Source organism: Scyliorhinus canicula, chromosome 20 (genome assembly GCF_902713615.1).
Source record: "Scyliorhinus canicula chromosome 20, sScyCan1.1, whole genome shotgun sequence".
In the NCBI taxonomy this organism is placed as follows: Eukaryota; Metazoa; Chordata; class Chondrichthyes; order Carcharhiniformes; family Scyliorhinidae; genus Scyliorhinus; species Scyliorhinus canicula.
Window position 1 is genome coordinate 48,380,143 of NC_052165.1, and position 18,785 is coordinate 48,398,927.

The 18,785-nt window shown below is 44.3% G+C and overlaps 1 protein-coding gene across 5 annotated transcripts in view; it reads left to right on the forward strand.

The window, feature by feature from the left end:
- The window catches only part of osbpl8 (oxysterol binding protein-like 8), a 350,856-nt gene that overhangs the window by 321,465 nt on the left and 10,606 nt on the right, over positions 1-18,785 (forward strand). For 3 of the 5 annotated variants that reach the window (XM_038780245.1, XM_038780247.1, XM_038780248.1), the window contains 3 exons: positions 1,978-2,163; positions 4,053-4,206; positions 18,322-18,427. In XM_038780245.1, the coding sequence (XP_038636173.1) occupies positions 1,978-2,163; positions 4,053-4,206; positions 18,322-18,427 (446 nt within the window). The remainder of the gene's footprint in view (positions 1-1,977; positions 2,164-4,052; positions 4,207-18,321; positions 18,428-18,785) is intronic. The other 2 variants (XM_038780246.1, XM_038780249.1) reach the window with 1 other exon arrangement.

The following is an 18,785-nucleotide window of genomic DNA, read 5'->3' on the forward strand; positions in this document are numbered from 1 at the left end:
ACTCCCATCCTGACTTGGAGGAAGCTGAATAGGGAGGGAGACTGCAAAGAGCAGGTCCCAAACTGAAGAAGAACAGAAAAGTGCCAAAACCAGGGAGAGGAACAGAAGGCAGCCTCCGAAGACCTTCCAGTCAAAAGAAAGGAATAGAAACCTGGAAACGGTCCTGTTAAGTGAAGGGGTGAGGAGCAAACAGAGACTCAAAGTTAAAAAGACAATGTTGCAGAAAGCAGACGGAAAGCAAAGTGTACTTGTCAAATGCCAGATATCCAAGGTGACCTGAAGTTTGGTGACTCCTTATGACAGGTCTGTGAAGTATGTTGTTGGCACAGTTGGGTATCTGGGAGTGTGTGGAAGGCAAAGCTTGAATGCAGGTGGTGGCCCAGAGGAAGGGAATACCAGAAGCAGAAGTTGAAGCCCTGTAGGTGGATCTTTAGTGAAGGCATCGAGGAGAAAACGTTCGGGAGAAGATTCCAAGGTGTGTTCTTCAAGAGAGGAGATTGGAAACTCTTGTGTGAAAGACAGAGCTGCAGTGAGACCAGTTGGCACACAGTGTGACATCGTCTGGGGGAGATGACAACAAATCTGTAAAAGTTGTTTAGGTGGCATTTATCATTTGGTTCCAGACTGTAAGGTGTCTGATCACTGTTGGCCTATTGTTTTGCATGGACCGTGTACTCAGAGAACATTCAAGCACAAGATTAATTTTGTAACATGCGTTATCCTGACAAATCTGTATGTATCTGTAAAGGCATAGTGAGGTGAAGGATTACTATAAAATAGTTAATCTTTTCGTGTTTAATAACTTTATATTCTTTTGTTAAAAGTTCATCAGCTGACTCCGGTGATTCTGTTCAGTGGCCGCCTTGCATGTATCTGAACAAAAAGATAAAAGTTAGGATATTACACGTTGGGTTCAATCCTGGGATCTATCTGACTTGTTTAATAGTAACACAGCTGGAATCATAACATTGGCAAGTGTTGATGTGCAAAGGGACCTGGTTATCCTTGTTAACGAGTCACTAAACACTAGTATGCAGGTGCAGCAAGCAATTGTGAAAGCAAGTGGTATGTTGGCCTTCACAAGGGGATTTGAGTACAAGAATAAAGGATGAGATCTGATTTCATTGTAAAATTCTCACAGGGCATGACAGGGTAGATGTGAATTCAATATCTCACCTGACTGGCGAGTCTAGAGCCAGTGTAGGCCACTTAAGATGCAGAGGAATTTGTTCACTCAGGGTGGTGAATCTTTGGAATTCTTTATCCCAGAGGACTGTAGAAACTGTAATTGAGCATGTTCAAGTCAGAAATCAATCAATTTCTGGATACTAATGACACAAGATATGGGGGATGGTAAGTGGTAAATGATCAGCCATTTTCTATTTGAATGGTGCAGCAGACTCAATGGGCTGATTGGCCGACTGCTATTCCTATTTCCCTGTGTTGCAACAAGCCCTACTTCCCTGGGGCTGCACAGCAGTAATTGAGTTATTATCAAGGTGGGGAAAAATCATCAGATCAGGAGGGAGTTCTAAATACAATTTTCAGTTCCACCATATTGTCTGTCGGCATAATTCTATAGTTATATTTCTGTGCAATACCTGTTTAAATATATTCTTTCCAATGTGCTTTAGAAAGTCATTACACTGCCTAATATTAATATTGCCTAAATGGCATATGCTGCCTGTTGGATTTATTTCCTTGATGATTAAATATTATGAAGCCATCATTCATTATTTAATTGGTCCTGTATAATGTTCTATATCATTGATAAGACATTTTAGTTCTTAAGTTGGAGTTGACAACAACCTTGAATGAATGAATGGTTGTTTTTAATAATCCTTGTCTGCAAAGACTTTATTCAAAATCTGTTGCATTTTATATTCACTGAAGTTCAATACAATTTCAAACAGCTATTCAAGGAAATGTTTAATTTTCAATTATTTTATTTGTCGTCCTTCCGTGAATATCTCCTAGACTGTGGCAGCATGTAACTCGTGCAATCCATAACAAGGACCAGAATGAAGCCACTGGTGAAAAGTTCGTCCTGGAAGAAGCTCAACGAAAAGCTGCCAAACAACGGAAAGCACAAGGAGAGGAATGGCTTCCTCGCCTTTTTGAACAAGATCTAATTACTGGAGAATGGCAATACAAATATTCAGAGTAAGCCTTCAAAAAAATTATTTTTACTTTTGATCTCCTATCTTGGAATATTGAATAAAGAACAGTTTGCATTTCTGTTCTAAGTTATAAAGTATCAATGTGCTGAAACAGGTATCCTAAAATGTGCAGAGAAGAGTATGCATGAATTTCTATGCATTGGTAAATTCCAGTGTCTTTATTGTGATATCTGCAGCAGTAAAAGTTTAATGGCATAACCCTTCCCTCAGTTTCCCTTCTTCATTCATAAAAAAAATCAGTCTTTTAACACCGAGTGTAGTTGATAGAATTGTACAGCTTGGGTGAAGGCCGTTCAGACCATCACATCTGTGCCGGCTCTTTGAAAGAGCCAATTGGAAGTTAATAGCACATACTGTGGTCTCCTGGGTAGGTGACCTTGTAAAGATCCATTAGTTTTATGTAATTTGAAGGGCAGGGAATTCTCATTAAATCACATTTAGCACCAACAATAAATTTAGCAGGGAATTTGCCTCATTGCTGTTTGTGCAGTTTTTTTTATTATTCGTTCATGTGGGCGTCGCTGGCTGGTCCAGCACTTATTACCCATCCCTAATTACCCTTGAGGGGGCAGTAAGAGTCCACCGTATTGCTGTGGATCTGGAGTCACATATAGGCCAGACCAGGTAAGGATGGCAGATTTCCTTCCCTTAAGGACATTAATGAACCAGATGGGTTTGAACAACAATTGGCAATGGTTTCATGGTCATAATTAGACTTTCAATTCCAGACTTGTATTGAAATCCGATTTCACCATCTGTAGTGGCATTGCTCTGGGTCTGCTAGTCCAGTGACAATACCACTGTGCCACCGCCTCCTCTTTGCGGAGTATAAATGGCTGTTATTTTTCTACATACTTGAAAGAAAATTGTTGCATTGCAAATCACTTTCACATGTTTCTGAGAAACAGGATAAGGTGCCATTTAAATGTGAACTTCTGTCAATGTCCTTTCCTTCATTTTTGTGCTTCCTTTGTCTTAGGCTTTCACCTTGTCGAAACCATCAGACGTAGGCAGGACTGTAGGGTTGAGGTTACAGCCATGATCTTATGGCGGAACAGGCATAAGAAGCCAAGTGGCCTACTCCTGCTCCTAATTCATATGTTCATATGTTTCAACATTCTACGTATGAGCACATATCATTGTCACAGCTGTCTTTAAAAATTCATTCTTGGGATGTGGCTACGCCACCATTTGTTGCTCATCTCCAATTGCCCTTGAGAAGTGGTGGTGAGCTGTCTTCTTGAACCGCTACAGTCCATGTGGTCTAGGTATATCCACAATGCTGTTAGGGAGGGAATTCCAGGATTTTGACCCAGTGACAGTGAGGTAATGGCAATACGTTTCTAAGTCAGGATGGTGTGCGACTGGGACGGAAACTTGCAGGTGAAGACATTTCCATGTATCTGCTGTCTTTTTTCTTCCAGATGATAGGGTTTGGAGCTTTGGCAGATACTATCGAAGGAGCTTTGGTGACTTTCTGCAATTAATCTTGTAAATAGTACACACTGTTGCCATTGTGTGCCAGTGGTGGATGGAGTGAATGTTTAAGATAGTGGATGGGGTGCTGAGGAAGCGGGCTACTTTATCTTGGAGGTGTTGAGTATCTCGAGTGTTCTTCAGTGCACTTCAAGTGCACTCATGCAGGCAAGTGGAGAATATTCCATAACGTATGCCTTGCAGATGGTGGACAGGCTTTGGAGAATGAGGAGGTGAGTTACTCGGAATAGTCTTCCCAGCCTCTGATCTGCTTTTGGAGCCACAGTATTTATATGGTGATCCAGTTCAGTTTCTGGTCAATGAATTGTATAGTATCCTTAGATCAGAATAATTTTGACTGATAACTAATTATGTAGTGTTTTTTATTGCATGCAGCACCAGGCCCTGGGACCCACTGAATGACCTCGTTCAGTATGAAAAAGAAGGTGTCATCCAATCAAAAGTTTGGCACCGAACTCCAATGGTACGTTCTGCCAGTATAATTAGTCTCAGTAACCAAGGGGGAAGGAAAGACAATTACAAGCGTCAGGTAGGTTTTAAGATTGTGCAATGCCAAATTTTTTATTATTGGTGCCCATCCGTATCTCAAACGCAATTTTTTTGCTCCTCAAGCCATTTTTTCTTCCTTTTCCCCATCCAGTTGGTCATAAATTAAATTCTATGATGCTGTTAGTTCTTCAGTTAAAACCCTTAGACTTGAGAATGAACAAAATGATTGAGCCTCACTGTTGTTTTTCGGAATATATAACTGTTGCAAATGTTTTAATGCTTTATTTTTCTGAATTTGGTCTACCCAAATATTATTCCTGTTTTATGATTCAACCTTGCAAGAACTTTGAAAATTTTTTTATTTCTTTCTCCTTCAAGTATGTCATTTAAGCATGGCAATGTATTTGTTAATAGTTTCATCCCACTGTCCATCCTCCCTGATCCTTCTGCTCTCCCTTTCGTTGACCAAAAATGGTGGGCAGCAACACCATGTTACACCCAGCTGCAAAGCAATCTAAAATAGCTGCCCAAATGTTGCTCGCTACATTTATCTTGCTGCCTTTGGGGAAACATATCATATCCATTCAGTGGTTCAACTAATACCAAGAATAGTGGCTGTACAGAATTGTGGGTAAGAAGCATATATGTTTCACTATGAAGTGGTTTTGTCGACATTTTATACATACTGTATTACAGTCTTTAATGTTACTGAAACATTATTTTGTATATTTAATAAATTATATGTTTTGAAATTGTATCTTTTCTAAAGTGTTCTTTTTAAGTTCTAATGTGCTCATGAGATGTGGCCATCACTTTCAGGGCACTGGCATTTATTACCCATCTTTAATTGTCCTCAAGAAGATGGAGGACATGTGGTTAAAGTCCTCCCACAGAGATGATAGGGAGGGAGTTACAGTAAGGTCATTGTGCATTTGGCTGTCATCCACCTGATGAATGTTGGCTTAGTGTTGAATGTATGCTGATGGAATTAGCATGCACCAGGACCCCTTACTTGGTGTCCTTGTCCTGTCAAGAGGTGCCGAGATTATGTCTAAGACAGCAAAGGGAGAAAGTATTCAGCCTTTTCTCCTGCCTAGGATATGTTGACCAGGTCTCACCGCTGTGGAGAAGTGTGCTGAGGATGCAGGCTTGGTAGACTCACAGTTCGGTGTTCTCGGTCAGGTTGCTGTTGTTCCAAACACTTGGTTTCTCAACTTGAACAGAACAGCTGCAGTTTTGTGATGTCTGTGTTGATTTCAGAATCAAGTGACAGATTGCTGGTGATTCTGAAACCTAGATATGTGAAGCCTGCAGCAACCTCCAGGGTAACATTGTTAATGCTGATTTATGGCGGTAAAGCAACATCCTGAACCGTGATATTTCTCTTCCTGATGCTGTTGGTCAAACCAAACTCTTTTGTGGCATGAAAGAGCCTATCCATCTGTTAGTGAAGATGTTCCTCAGTGTGGAATGTTAGTGTGACATCGTTAGCATAGAACAACTCTCTGATGAAGACTTAGCACAACCTTGTCTTGCATTTCTGAGCAAGACTGAACAGCTTTCCTTCAGTTCCCGTATGTTGCTGACCTATAGTCATATGACAGCAGCAAAGAGAATATGCCAAAGAGTATCAGTGCCAGATCACAACTGTCTTTGACTCCATCACGTATCCCTTAAGTGTCCTGATGTTGCTCCATCACGTTACTTATCATGTTCTCATGGAAAGGGGAGATCACATTGAGCAGCTTTGGCGGGCAGCTAATTTTATCCAGCAGCTTAAATAAATTGCCTCTGCGCAAATGGTCAAATATCTTGGTGTTGCGATCCTAGCCAGCCAACGTTCCTACTGGGCCCTCGGGTCCCAGAGTGGGACCACGGCTCGATAAATCGTAACATTTATATTTTGTGCAGAAACGTGGACTGCCAATAAACATTTATTAAACAAGAAAAGATCAACTATAATATACTTCACCCAGCTATACCTTTACAGACATACACAGATTTGAAAGGAGAACACAAGTTATAGAATATATCTTCCACTCTAAGTACTCAGTCCATGTAAATCAATAGGCAAAATGTGGTCAGACACACCACACTCTGAAACCAAGTGACAGATGCCACCCAATTCAACCTCTGAGGATTTTTATCAAATCCGCCCCCCCCCCCACCCCCCAGATGCTTGTCTCACTGGTACTCTGACTTCCACACGTGGGTTTCCAAGCACCATTTCTGAAGGACACACTTTAAAATCGTCTCCTGCATAAGGTTTTCTCTCAGATGCCTTCACCAAGGATCCACATCCAGAATCTCAAACTCCTTTCAGTATACCTCTGTCCTGGATCACTACGTACATTCAAGCTTCCACGCAATCTCGCGGGTCCCCAGCCACGTGAAAGGAAAACCCACCGCTTCACAACTGTATTAATTCTCACTAACTTTTTTCAATGTTTTTATTGAGGTTTTTTTACGTATTATACACTATACAAGCAGTAGGGTTACTGTGCCGATTACAATGGATATGTCAATTTCCTTTGTGCCAGTCCCCCCTTCTATCGTTTCGGGGTCCTTTCCTGGGCCCTTCACTGTACAGTGTCACTAACTTTAAGATTACTTCAAATATGTGGCATCTTGCTATCCAACTTCTCCAGGTCTGCACCTTGCAATCCTATATTTAACTGGGAGCCTCCCTCTGCCCCTTTCTTTAATATTGGTGAACAGTACCTTGTTCAGATCCTGGTTGTCCTGTTAACTTCAGTCTTCCTGGGACGACTCTTCATTGTTAGCTTCTGGCTGCTGTTGAGTAAAGAGTCAAGAGTTCTGCTCCTTTTCACAAACACCTTTATTTTCTTTGAACACATTCTGTACAAAACTCCACCAGAGCCACCTGCAACTCCTTTGCATATCAGTGTAAATTATTGAATACTTAACTTAAATGAGACATCTAATTGGAATGTCTCCTAACCCATTCCTTAACATTCATTGCCTAGTTCATTTCATTTCTTTAGAGTCTGGGACTTGCTTTCTGCCCCTTACTTATTTGTTCTGCCTGTGCTGGCAGTTTCTGTGGTAAAGCCTCTTGCTTCTTGGGTTACCTGGTTCCAATTCAACACAAACTTCTGCTTTTCAGTGTGGGCTTCTGGTTGCTATGCAACAGCTTTGTTTTATAAAAGCCGGTAATTGCTTTTACTTCATAAAATCTCGATTACAATGCAGGCAAAGTTTAAAATAAACTAAAAGAAACACCTGTAGGCACCTGTGCTTAACATGAAGCTAAACTAAAGTTTTAACCCTTAGCTCACAAATGCAGAGACACAAATTAAGCTTAAATTTAAAATACATACATTATTTCTAAAATGCATAATACAAATATAAATTACTTCAGCTATCTCAATTTCACAACAATCGGGGCGACTGTTCATGGCATTTCTCAGGCAGCTGTTAGAAAGAGACGTTCCTTTGAATTATAGGATGTTCTGGCGGAGTTGTAACCAGTAGTCATTGTTGCACTGCTTAGCTGTCTGTTAGATTTTACTTTGAAGTGGCGCTTCGCATATTCAAAGTATTGGCTCTAACGACAAATTCCATCGCTGTGATGTTTTCCTCGCTCCAGTCAGCTTTTTTCTTGCTTCCTGTTTTGAGAGTGCAATTTAAATTGTGGTTGCTTTCTTAGAAATCGCAACTTTCTGTGAATCATCGGTTCCAATTGAAATCAATGTTAAAACTGGAGTTGATTTCTGTGTGACATCTCTCATCCAGAGAAAAACACAAGAACAAGTAGAAAAACTGGATCATATGTGAGCGGCAAGGTAGCACAGTGGTCAGCACTGTCGCTTCACAGCTCCAGGGTCCCAGGTTCGAATCCCGGCTTGGGTCACTGTCTGTGTGGAGTCTGCATGTTCTACCTATGTCTGCGTGGGTTTCCTCCAGGTGCTTCCCAGAGTTCAAAGATGTGCAGGTTAGGTGGATTGGCCATGCTAAATTGCCCTTCATTGTCTAAAAGGACAGGTGGGGTTACAGGGATAGGGCGGGGGGTGTGGAAATGGGTGGGGTGCTCCTTTGGGGGGGGAGAGGGGGGGGTGCAGACTCAATGGGCTGAATAGCCTCCTTCCATACTATAGGAATGCTATGATAGTCAGCGCTATGGTAGCTTAATGTGGTGAGAATGTTGAGTCATGTCTGGTGATCAGATCCATATGGTGCCAATGCTCTAATCTAAGATGTCTCCATGACACTTCTTTTGTTTTGAAAAGCTCGCGGTAACAGCAAGCTCTAGTAGTTTTTGTCCATTCTTATTCATCATTCCTAGGCCATGGTGTCCGAGGCAGGTGTGTCGTGTCTCATGGTTCACACACGTTCTTGTGTTGGAATTTGCCAGCAGGTTAAAGATGTTCTGACTTGGGGATTCTGCCGATATCAGTGTCAAATTTCTAATGGAACTGATATTTTCACCTCAGCAATGGAGCACACCACTGGAGCATAGATGCTCATGAGGTTAACTTTCCGTGTTTGAGTTAAGACGCAGATAGAATGATAAAATGGTGGCCAATCCCCTTCAAGCTAGCTCTCCCCCACCCTCTCCCCAGATCTCTACACATTCCTGAGATATTTAGGAAATGTAGAAAGCTTTAGAGCACAGCAGGAGGCCAATCATGTCTGAGCTGGCCGAAAAACAAGCAATCCAGCCTAAATCCATTTTCTAGCACTTGGCCCATAGCCTTCGAGCTTATGGGACTTCAGGTGCATATCTAGACATCTTTTAAATGTTGAGGGTTTCCGCATGTAGTACCTTGTCAGGCAATGAGTTCCTCACCACCCTCTGGGTGAAAAGATTTTTACTCCTCTCCCTTCTAATACTCTACCAGTCACTTTAAATCTATGTCCCAAGTCACTGACCTCTGTGCTGAAGTGGCGGGCCCTTCCCATCCACTGTTTACAGTCCCCTCAGAATCTTGTACGCCTCAATTAAATCTCCCCTCAAACTCCTCTGTTCCCAGGAGAACAACCCCAGCCTTTCCAATCTTTCCTCATACAGTAGTTGCAATTTTCCATTCCTGGCAACATCTTCGTAAATCTCATCTGTACCTTCTCTAATGCAATTAAATCCTTTCTGTAATGAGGTGACCTGAACATCACACAGTACTTGGCCTAACTAGTGTGTTATACAGTTCCAGCATAACCTCCCTGCTTTTCTATTTTAATAAAGGAAAGGGTTCCATATGCCTTCTTAACCCCCTTATCAACTTGTTCTGCTACCTTCAGGAACCTGTGGACATTAACTCCAAGGTCTCTCACTCCCTCTACACTTCTGTGTCCTCCCGTTTATAGCGTAATCCTTTGCCATGTTTGACCTCTCCAAAATGCATCACCTCACTCTTCTCTGGGCTGAATTCAGTTTGCCACGTTACTGCCCACCTGACCAGTAAATTGATATCTTTCTGTCATCTCCAGCCACCCTCCGCACCATCAACCACAGGGTCAGTTTTGGATCATCTGCAAACTTCTAGATATACCCCTAAATTTAAGTTTAAATCATTAATATATATCACAAAAAGCAGGTGACCTAGTGCTGGAGAACTCCACTGGAAACAACCTTCTGGTTTCAAAAACACCCGTCAACAAATACTCCTTGTTTCCTGTCACTGAGCCAATTTTGTACCCAGTTTGCTACATTTCCCTGGATCACATCGGCTTTTTTTTTTGCCACCTTGCCATATGGGTCCTTGTCAAATCCATGCTAAAATCCATGTAAACCACATCAATCCTTCATGTTCCCTCCTCAGAAAAATGTAGTCAAGTTAGTTAGACACAATCTTCCTCTAATAAATTCATTTTGGCTGTCATTGATTACTCTGTACCTTTCTAAGTGATTATTTACCCTATCTCTCAGAATTGATTCCACCCATTTGCCCATTGCCAAGTTTGGACTGACTGGCCTGCAATCATTTTTTCTATCCCTTACTGCACCTTTAGCAGTCCTCCAATCCTCCAGCACCACATCTGCATGTAGTGAGGGCCCACTGTTTCCTCCCTGGCTTCATTTGACAGCCTGGGATACATTCATGTGGCCCTCATAATTTCAAGGATGCTAAACACTTTAAACATAAAGAGAGAGGCAGTATTTTCACCTCCAATACTTCATACTCCTCCCTCTTAACTACGCTGACTGCATCATCCCCCTATTTTATGAAACAAACACAAAATATGCGAATGCTTTGTGGATGTCTTCGACAACCCTCGGATGGTATATTTAAATCTTCTCCAGGTGGAGAAATTCTGACAGGTCTGCCAGTTGTGGGTGGTGCCACTGATCGCCAGCTGAGCAGGATTTTCCGGCGTGCGATTAAGTCAGCAAAAGCCAGGGCATCAGCCCTCTTCCCTATCTGTAGTTCTAGCTGGTCCGATACCCCGAAGACTGTCACTCTCGGGCATGGCTCCACCTTCACCCTCACAACCTTGGACATCACTTCACAAATGGCTATCCAGAACTTCGCAGGCCCAGAACATGTGGGTGTGGTTGGCCGGGCCTCCCTGGCACCGTTTGCATTCGGCCTCCACCTCCAGGAAGAACCTACTCATTCGGGATCTGATTAGGTGAGTTCTGTGCACCACTTTGTCCTCCCATTTTCATCTGGCTTCATCCAGTGGTAGTCTTGCACTATCCAACAACCGCCCATATATGTTCCCACAGTTCCCACCCCTTCTTACTGTCCTTGTTTATTAGTTCCTCGAGTAGAGTGTCCCTTGGGGTCCTGGGGTACCTTGCCATCCCCTTGTGGAGAAAATGTTTAATTTGGAGGTGCCTGAGTTCCTGTCCTGTAGGTAGTTCCAGGTCTTCCGTCAGTTCACCCAAGGTCGCGAGTCTGACCCTTATGTAAAAGTCCCTGACTCCATTTTTTCAAGGTGGCGTTGAGTATGGCTGGTGAGAATTTGTGGTTGCCGCAAATGGGGGCCATGGGGAACATTTCGGTTAAACCGAAATGCTGCCTCATTTGGTTCCATGTCTTCAGTGTGGCTACCACCACTGGGCAGGATGTGTACTATGTCGGGGATGGGAGCGCTGTCATGGCGAAGGCCCAGAGGGTCATTGCCTTGCCGGTGGTCTCCTCCAGCCTCTCGAATTCACCCTCTCCAATTTAATGAACCCCGTCATATCAGAGATCCAGGCCTCCATGCTTGGGGGCCTTGCATCCTTCCATTGGAGCAAGATCCTCCGCCGGGCTACTAGGGACGCAAAGGCCAGAACACCGGCCTCTTATCGCCTCCTGCACTCCCGGCTCCACTGCAACCCCAAAAATTGCGAATCCCCAGCCTGGCTCGACCCTGGATCCCACCACCCTTGACACCGTCCTTGCTACCCCCTTCCAAAACTCCCCCAACGCTGGGCACACCCAAAACATATGGGCGTGGTTCGCTGGGCTCCCCGAGCACCTAGCACACCTGTCCTCTTCCCCGAAAAACCTGCTCATCCTTGACCCAGTCATGTGGGCCCTATGCAGCACCTTGAACTGTATGAGGCTAAGCCTCGCACAGGAAGAGGAGGAATTCACTCTCTCCAGGGCATCCGCCCACGTCCCCTCCTCAATCTCCTCACCCAGCTCCTCTTCCCATTTACCCTTCAGTTCCTCCACCGAGGCCTCGTCTACCTCCTGCATTACCCGATATATGTCCGAAATCCTCCCTCCTCCGACCCACACCCCCGAGAGCACCCTGTCCTGTACCCCACGTGGGGACAACAAGGGGAACCCCTCCATCTGCCGCCTGGCAAACGCCCTAACCTGCATGTACCGAAACATGTTCCCGGGGGAGCCCAAACTTCCCCTCTAACTCCACCAAGCTCGCGAACCTCCCCTCCACAAACAGGTCCCTCAACCTCCTAATCCCTGCCCTGTGCCAGCCCAGAAATCCACCATCAATGCTCCCTGGGACGAACCGATGGTTCCCCCGTATCGGGGCCTCCATTGAGCCCCCCATTTCTCCCCTGTGCCGTCTCCATTGCCCCCAAAGTTTGAGGGTAGCCGCCACCACCGGGCTCGTGGTATACCTCGTTGGAGGGAGCGGCAACGGTGCCGTTACTAGTGCCTCCAGGCTCGTGCCCACACGAGACGCCGCCTCCATCCTCTTCCACGCTGCCCCTTCCTCGTCCATTACCCACTTATGCACCATCACTGCGTTGGCCGCCCAGTAGTACCCACAGAGGTTGGGCAACGCCAGCCCCCCCCTATCCCTGCCTCATTCCAGGAACACTCTTCGAACCCTCGGAGTCCCATGCGCCCACACAAATCCCGTGATACTCCTATTGACCCTCCTAAAAAAGGCCTTCGGGATAAGGATGGGGAGGCACTGGCACAGGAACAAAAACCTCGGGAGCACCGTCATCTTGACGGACTGCACCCTCCCCCCCAGTGACAGCGGTAACATATCCCATCTCTTAAATTCCTCCTCCATCTGCTCCACCAATCTTGTGAGGTTGAGCTTGTGCAGGGCCCCCCCAGCTCCCCGCCACCTGGACCCCTAGGTACCTGAAGCTCTTCCCTGCCTGCTTCAATGGGAGCCTACCAATCCCCTCCTCTTGATCCCCCGGATGCACCACAAACACCTCACTCTTGCCCAGGTTCAACTTATACCCCGAGAAACCCCCGAATTCCCTAAGAATCCTCATCACCTCCGGCACAAACCCCGTCTGGTCCTCATGTATGACCCCAGGCACACAATCCTCTATTCTAGTGGCCAGGATCTTTGCCAGCAGCTTAGCGTCGGCGGTCAGCAGCGAAATCGGCCTATATGATCCACACTGCAGAGGGTCCTTGTCCCGCTTCAGGATCAAGGAAATCAGCGCCCGTGACATAGTTGGGGGCAGAGCTCCCCCCTCCCTTGCTTCGTTAAAGGTCCGGACCAACAGGGGGCCCAACAGGTCCAAATAATTTTTATAGAATTCAGCCGGAAACCCGTCCGGCCTCGGCGCCTTCCCCGACTGCATGCTCCCTATCCCTTTGACCACCTCCTCCAGCTCGATCGGCGCCCCTAGTCCCTCCACCTGCTCCTCTTCCACCCTCGGGAATCGCAACTTGTCCAAGAAGCGCACATTCCACCCCCCTCCACCGGGGGTTCAGACCGGTACAATTCCCCATAGAAGTCCCTGAAGACCCCATTGACATCTACCCCCCTCCGCACCACCTTCCCAGCTCTATCCATCACTCCCCCAATCTCCCTGGCCGCGTCTCGCTTCCGGAGCTGGTGCACCAGCATCCTGCTCGCCTTCTCCCCGTATTCATACACCGCCCCCTGTGCTTCCCTCCACTGAGCTTCCGCCTTTCTGGTCGTCAGTAGGTCAAGGAACCTTTTCATCGACGGGTCCCCATCAGGGGGTTCAGAGGAATACAGTCATCGGTAGAAGGTCTCGAACGCTCTGTTGACCTCTTTTTGCTTGGTTACCAGTCTGCCTCTGCTATTCGTCACCTGAGCTATCTCTCTCGTGGCTGCCTGCTTTCTCACCTGGTGGGCCAGTAGGCGGCCAGCCTTTTCTCCGTGTTCAGAAAAGGTTCCCCGTTTCTGGTAGAGTTGGTGCACTGCTTTCCTGGTGGATAGCATGTTAAAGTCCATTTGGAGCTTTTTTCTCTACTGTGAGGGCCTCGGAGTACTTTCTGTCGACCTGCAGAATGGAGTCGATTATTTGAAACCCGGCCTCCCTCTTCCCTGTCGCTACATGCCTTGTAGGCTATAATCTCTCCTCTAATCATAGCATTTAGTGCCTCACAGAAGGGTGGAAGGTGAGACTTCCCCATTCTGGTTATTAGTAACGTACTCGCCTATGGTGTGTGATGTTTTCTGGTAGAAGACCTTATCGGCCAGGAGGCCCATGTCCAACCTCCACGTGGAGCGTTTTGCACCGCCTGTCTCCAACATCACATCCACGTAATGTGGAGTGTGGTCGGAGATGACTGTTGCAGAGTATTCCACCCTTGCAAACATCCCTTTTGTGAAAGCTGTTTTTCAGCTCACAGCGTCCTGAACAAACTAAAAACTGACTGTTAAAGATGTGCCTCCTCCCATTACTTATATCATCATTATTCTACTCAAATCCCGTGACCTACTTGCTTAATTTTAAACACTGTCTCTAATTATCTACTCTCCAGGAAATCCCCAGAAAACATGAGGAAATCACAATAGGCTTCTCCTTGTAAACATCAACACGACTTGAAATAATGATTATCTGACTTTTACAACATCTTAATTACGCGTTTTGCAACCACAAAGTCTGACTTTCTTTTAAACCAGGATTTTTTTTTAAAAATTGCATTAATTTTACATTCATCGCACACTCCACTTTCTACACTCCTCTTGGATTTCTGCTGTCAATGTCTGACATAAGCTTTCCTTTTCTGCCTTATCTTGCCTTTTATGTTCCAGGGACTCTAAATTTGGCTGTTCTGCTCTTTTTCTTTGTGGTACCATATATACCCTGAACCCCTTGAATCTCCCCTTTGAATACCCCCACTACTTTGAAACTGGTTTATCTTCAAGCAGCTGTTTCTAGTCCACTTTTGCAAAATCACTTCTCAGCTTAGTACAATTGGCCTTACCCCAATTTAGAACTTTAATTCCTGTTTTATCTTTGTCCTTATCCATAATTATGTTAAAACTAACTGAATTATGATCATTACTACCAAAATTCTCTCCTACTGGCACTCCTTCCACCTGCCCAGCTTCATTTCCGAAGACTAAGTCCAGAACTGCACCTTCTTTTATTTGACATGTTACAAACTGACTACAAAAGTTCTCCTGAATGTACCTCAATAATTTTTCTCCCTCAATTCCTTTCACACTAAAACTATCCCAGTTAATATTGAGATAGTTAAAATCCCTACTATCACTTCTCTATTGATTTTGCGCCTCAGAGATTTGCAGACGTCTTTGCTCATCTCTGTGCCTTTGACTATTTGGGGGTCTATAGAACACTCCCAATAGTATGACTGTCCCTTACCTCAATCCATAAGGCCTCAATTGACCCTTCCAATATATCATCACTCCTCATAGTTGCAATTGTTTCATTTGCCACAATTGCCAGCATCCCTTCTTTTTATCCCCCTCTCTTTTTCCCTCTGAAAACCCTGTAACCCAGAATGTTGTGCTGCAATTACTGTCCCTCTTTAAGCCACATTTGTGTAATAACTGTGATAGCACACTATCACATTTATATCTGCGTCCTCAGGTGATTTGCTTTATTTGCTGTGCACTTTGCATTGAAGTATTTACCCATGAGCACTGCCAAGCTCTTTTTTTCATTTTTTCCCCTCAATCACTAACCTCCTGCCTTCCATTTCTGTTTCTGATATTATCCCATCTGAATTCACCCTTGGGTTCCCATTCCCCTAACAAACTAGTTTAAACCCTGCTCAACAGCACTAGCAAATCTCCCAATGAGGATATTTACTCCGGCCCTGTTGAGGTTCAAACTGTCCAGGTAGTACCAGCTGCTCTGGAACAAGTCCCAATGCAGAGGAATCTAAATTCTTCATTCCTGCACCATTCCTTCGGTCACACATTCATCTCGGCTCTAACCTTTTCCTATGCTCATTAGCATGTGGCACTGTGAATATTACTAATTTTGAGGTCCTATTTATTAATTTCCTACCTGGCTTTCTAAATTCCGACTGCAGGACCACATCCCTCTTTGCACCGATGCCATTTGCACCAGTGTGAACCACACTGCTGGCTGTTCACCAACCCCTGAAATCCCCTTGCAATCGAAGCCAACATATAATTTGCTTTCTGAGCTGCCTGCTGCACCTGGAGTCTTGTTTTCAGCGACTGGTGGACAAGGGCATCCATATCCCTTTGTAGCTCAACGGTTCCCAATCTATAACCATTTAAATAATACTGTTCGTTCTGCTTTTCCTCCTGAAGTGGATAACTTCACACTTTTCCACGTTATACTTCCATCTGCCACATATTTGCCCATTTACTCAACTTGTATAAATTGCCTTGAATCTTCTGTACATCCTCCTCACCGATCACATTCCCACCCAATTTGTGTCATCAGCAAACCTGGAAATATTACATTTTGGTTCCCTCATCCAAATCATTGATATATTCTGAATCCTGAGCAGGACCCCACTAGCCATTCACTGCCTGTCCAAAAAAGACCCATTTATTCCTACTCTCTGTTTCCTAGCTGCTAGCTAGTTCTAAATCCATGCCCATATAGTGCCCCATTCCAATGTGCTTTAATTTTGAACATGAACCTCTTCTGCAGGACTTTTTCAAAAGCTTTCTTAAAATCCAAATATACCTCATCCCTTATCTATTCTACTAGTTACATCTTCAAACACTCCGGTAAGTTTGTCAAACATAATTTCCATTTCACAAATCCACATTGGCTTTGTCTAACCCCATTGATATTTTGTCAGTGTCCTGTTATCACCTCCTTTATAACAGACTCTCGCATTTTTCCTGCTACTGATGCTCGGCAAACCGGTCTGTAATTCTTTTTTTTCTCCCTTCCTTCTTTTTTAAATAATGGGGTTATATTTGCCACCCTCCAATCTGCTGGGATTGTTCAGAATCTACAGAATTTTGGAAGATGACAACCAATACATCAACCATCTCCACGGCCACCTCCTTTAGTATTGTGGATGTAGATTATCAGTCCCTGGGGATTTAGTCCCATTAATTTCTCCACTATTTTTTTATTAATACTAATTTCCTTCAATTTTTCCTTCTCGCTGGAGCTTTTGGTTCTCCAGCATTTCTGGGAAGTTATTTGTGTCTTTTACCCTGAAGACAGAACTAAAGCAGTTGTTTAATTGCTCTGCCGTTTCCTTGTTCTCCACTATAAATCTTCCTGTTTTGGACTGTAAGGCACTATGTTTGTCTTCACTACTTTTTACATGCTTATAGAAGCTTTTGTATTAATGCTCTGCACAATACAGCTGTTTCCTCTCCAGGGTATTAATATCTGGAGTTCCCTCTCGACCGACCCAGTTGAGCCCATAGGAATGGAAAACACGCAGTGCCTCGGAAAGATGACATATTTAGACATCAGTCCACCTTTGGGCTCCACACATTTTTTTTGTCAGGGTTTACTCCCTTCGCCTTCAACCCTCCTGAGGTATCCACAAGGCAGTGGAGCTATTCCCATTGCTGGGAGCTTGATTCATGAATGCCAGGCTTTAACCTTGTATCAGTGTTTATGCACACTTCACGTCTGGAAGCTAAATCCCCTTTGGATTCCTCTGAAGTTTTAGCCTGCAGCCACAAGGTACCAAGTTTCCTTGTGTCACCTTGAGGAGACACAGTTGAGATTTGTTGATGCAGAGGTTGTGTCCTGGCATTTAAAAGAAGCCTGTAATTGCATCAACCAGGTGCTGGAAAATGGAATTAAAATGAGCAAATTTGTTTCTTTTTTCTCTCTTTTGGCCGGCATAGACACGATGAGCTGAATAGCCTCTTTCTGCACCGCGGTTTCTATTGAGACACTCCTGAATTTGGCAGTCTTTTTCGCATTTCCGGCCAGCCAGCAGTGTAGGCTGCAAATGAGAAACAAACTAGCATACAAAAACAGAAGGTCATTCTAACTCTCTTCATCCAGTCACTAGATACACCACATCCACCTGTTGGATACACTAAAAGGTGAATCAGAATTCAGTTTCCCTGCAAAGTTGGGTCAAATTCCTTGAACCCTCCCTATCAAAACTGGGGGTGTACCTTACACCAGATGAACTGCAAGAGAACAAGAAGCTGGCCCACTACTGTACCAACTTCCTGAGGGCAATTAAGAATGGGCACAAATACTGTCCCAGCTAATGATGCCAACGTCACGTGAGAATTTTTTAAAAACACTTTCCAAAAGCAACATTCCCAAGTGATGTCTCTCAGCAAGCACCTTCCCTTCTGCTATTTTATCACCCGTGACAAATGTTAAGCATGTCGTTCCGTTTGATGCACAACTGTTAGGTTTTACACATCAGATGAGAAAGAGTTTAATCTCCTTTGTAAAGAAATACCAATTTACAAATCTGAATTTGTTGATTTGACAGTCATTGGTGGATCAAGTTTTGTGGGAATATCTATTTTATAGCAGATCATAAGGAGATTTTATCTTAAGAAAGGCTGGACATTTTTATAATACTGATTGTGTTCTATTTGATTGTCATAGGTCTCTGCACCAAAACGTACCCGGACTAAGCACAGTGGGCAACAGAGTCCTGAAAGTGGCTGCTCCAGTCCAGAACTAGATCGGCAGGACTCGTCGGAGAGTGAAAGTGAGTTTGCTCTCTTTTTGTCTTTTCTTCCTCCAAACCTCTCTTCTTTCTCTATTCCCCCCCCCCCCCCCCTTTAATTTATGTCTTAAACAGAATTATTATCCTCCATTTGTCTTAATTTTAATTATTTTCAGGATTTCTCCTCACACCCATATTATGCAACAGCACTCGCCCAACTCTATAGAGACACAAAGAAGAGTACGTAACCAGGAAAATAAGGCATAAATCTGTGGGCAGGCACTATCAACTGTTACTTTTCAGGGCCTCTGTGTTAATCATCTTACAGCTAGTTGGTGAAGGAGACCAGAAGTCAGTTCCTTAAATCCGTTTTAGGCACGGTAGCATGGTGGTTAGCATC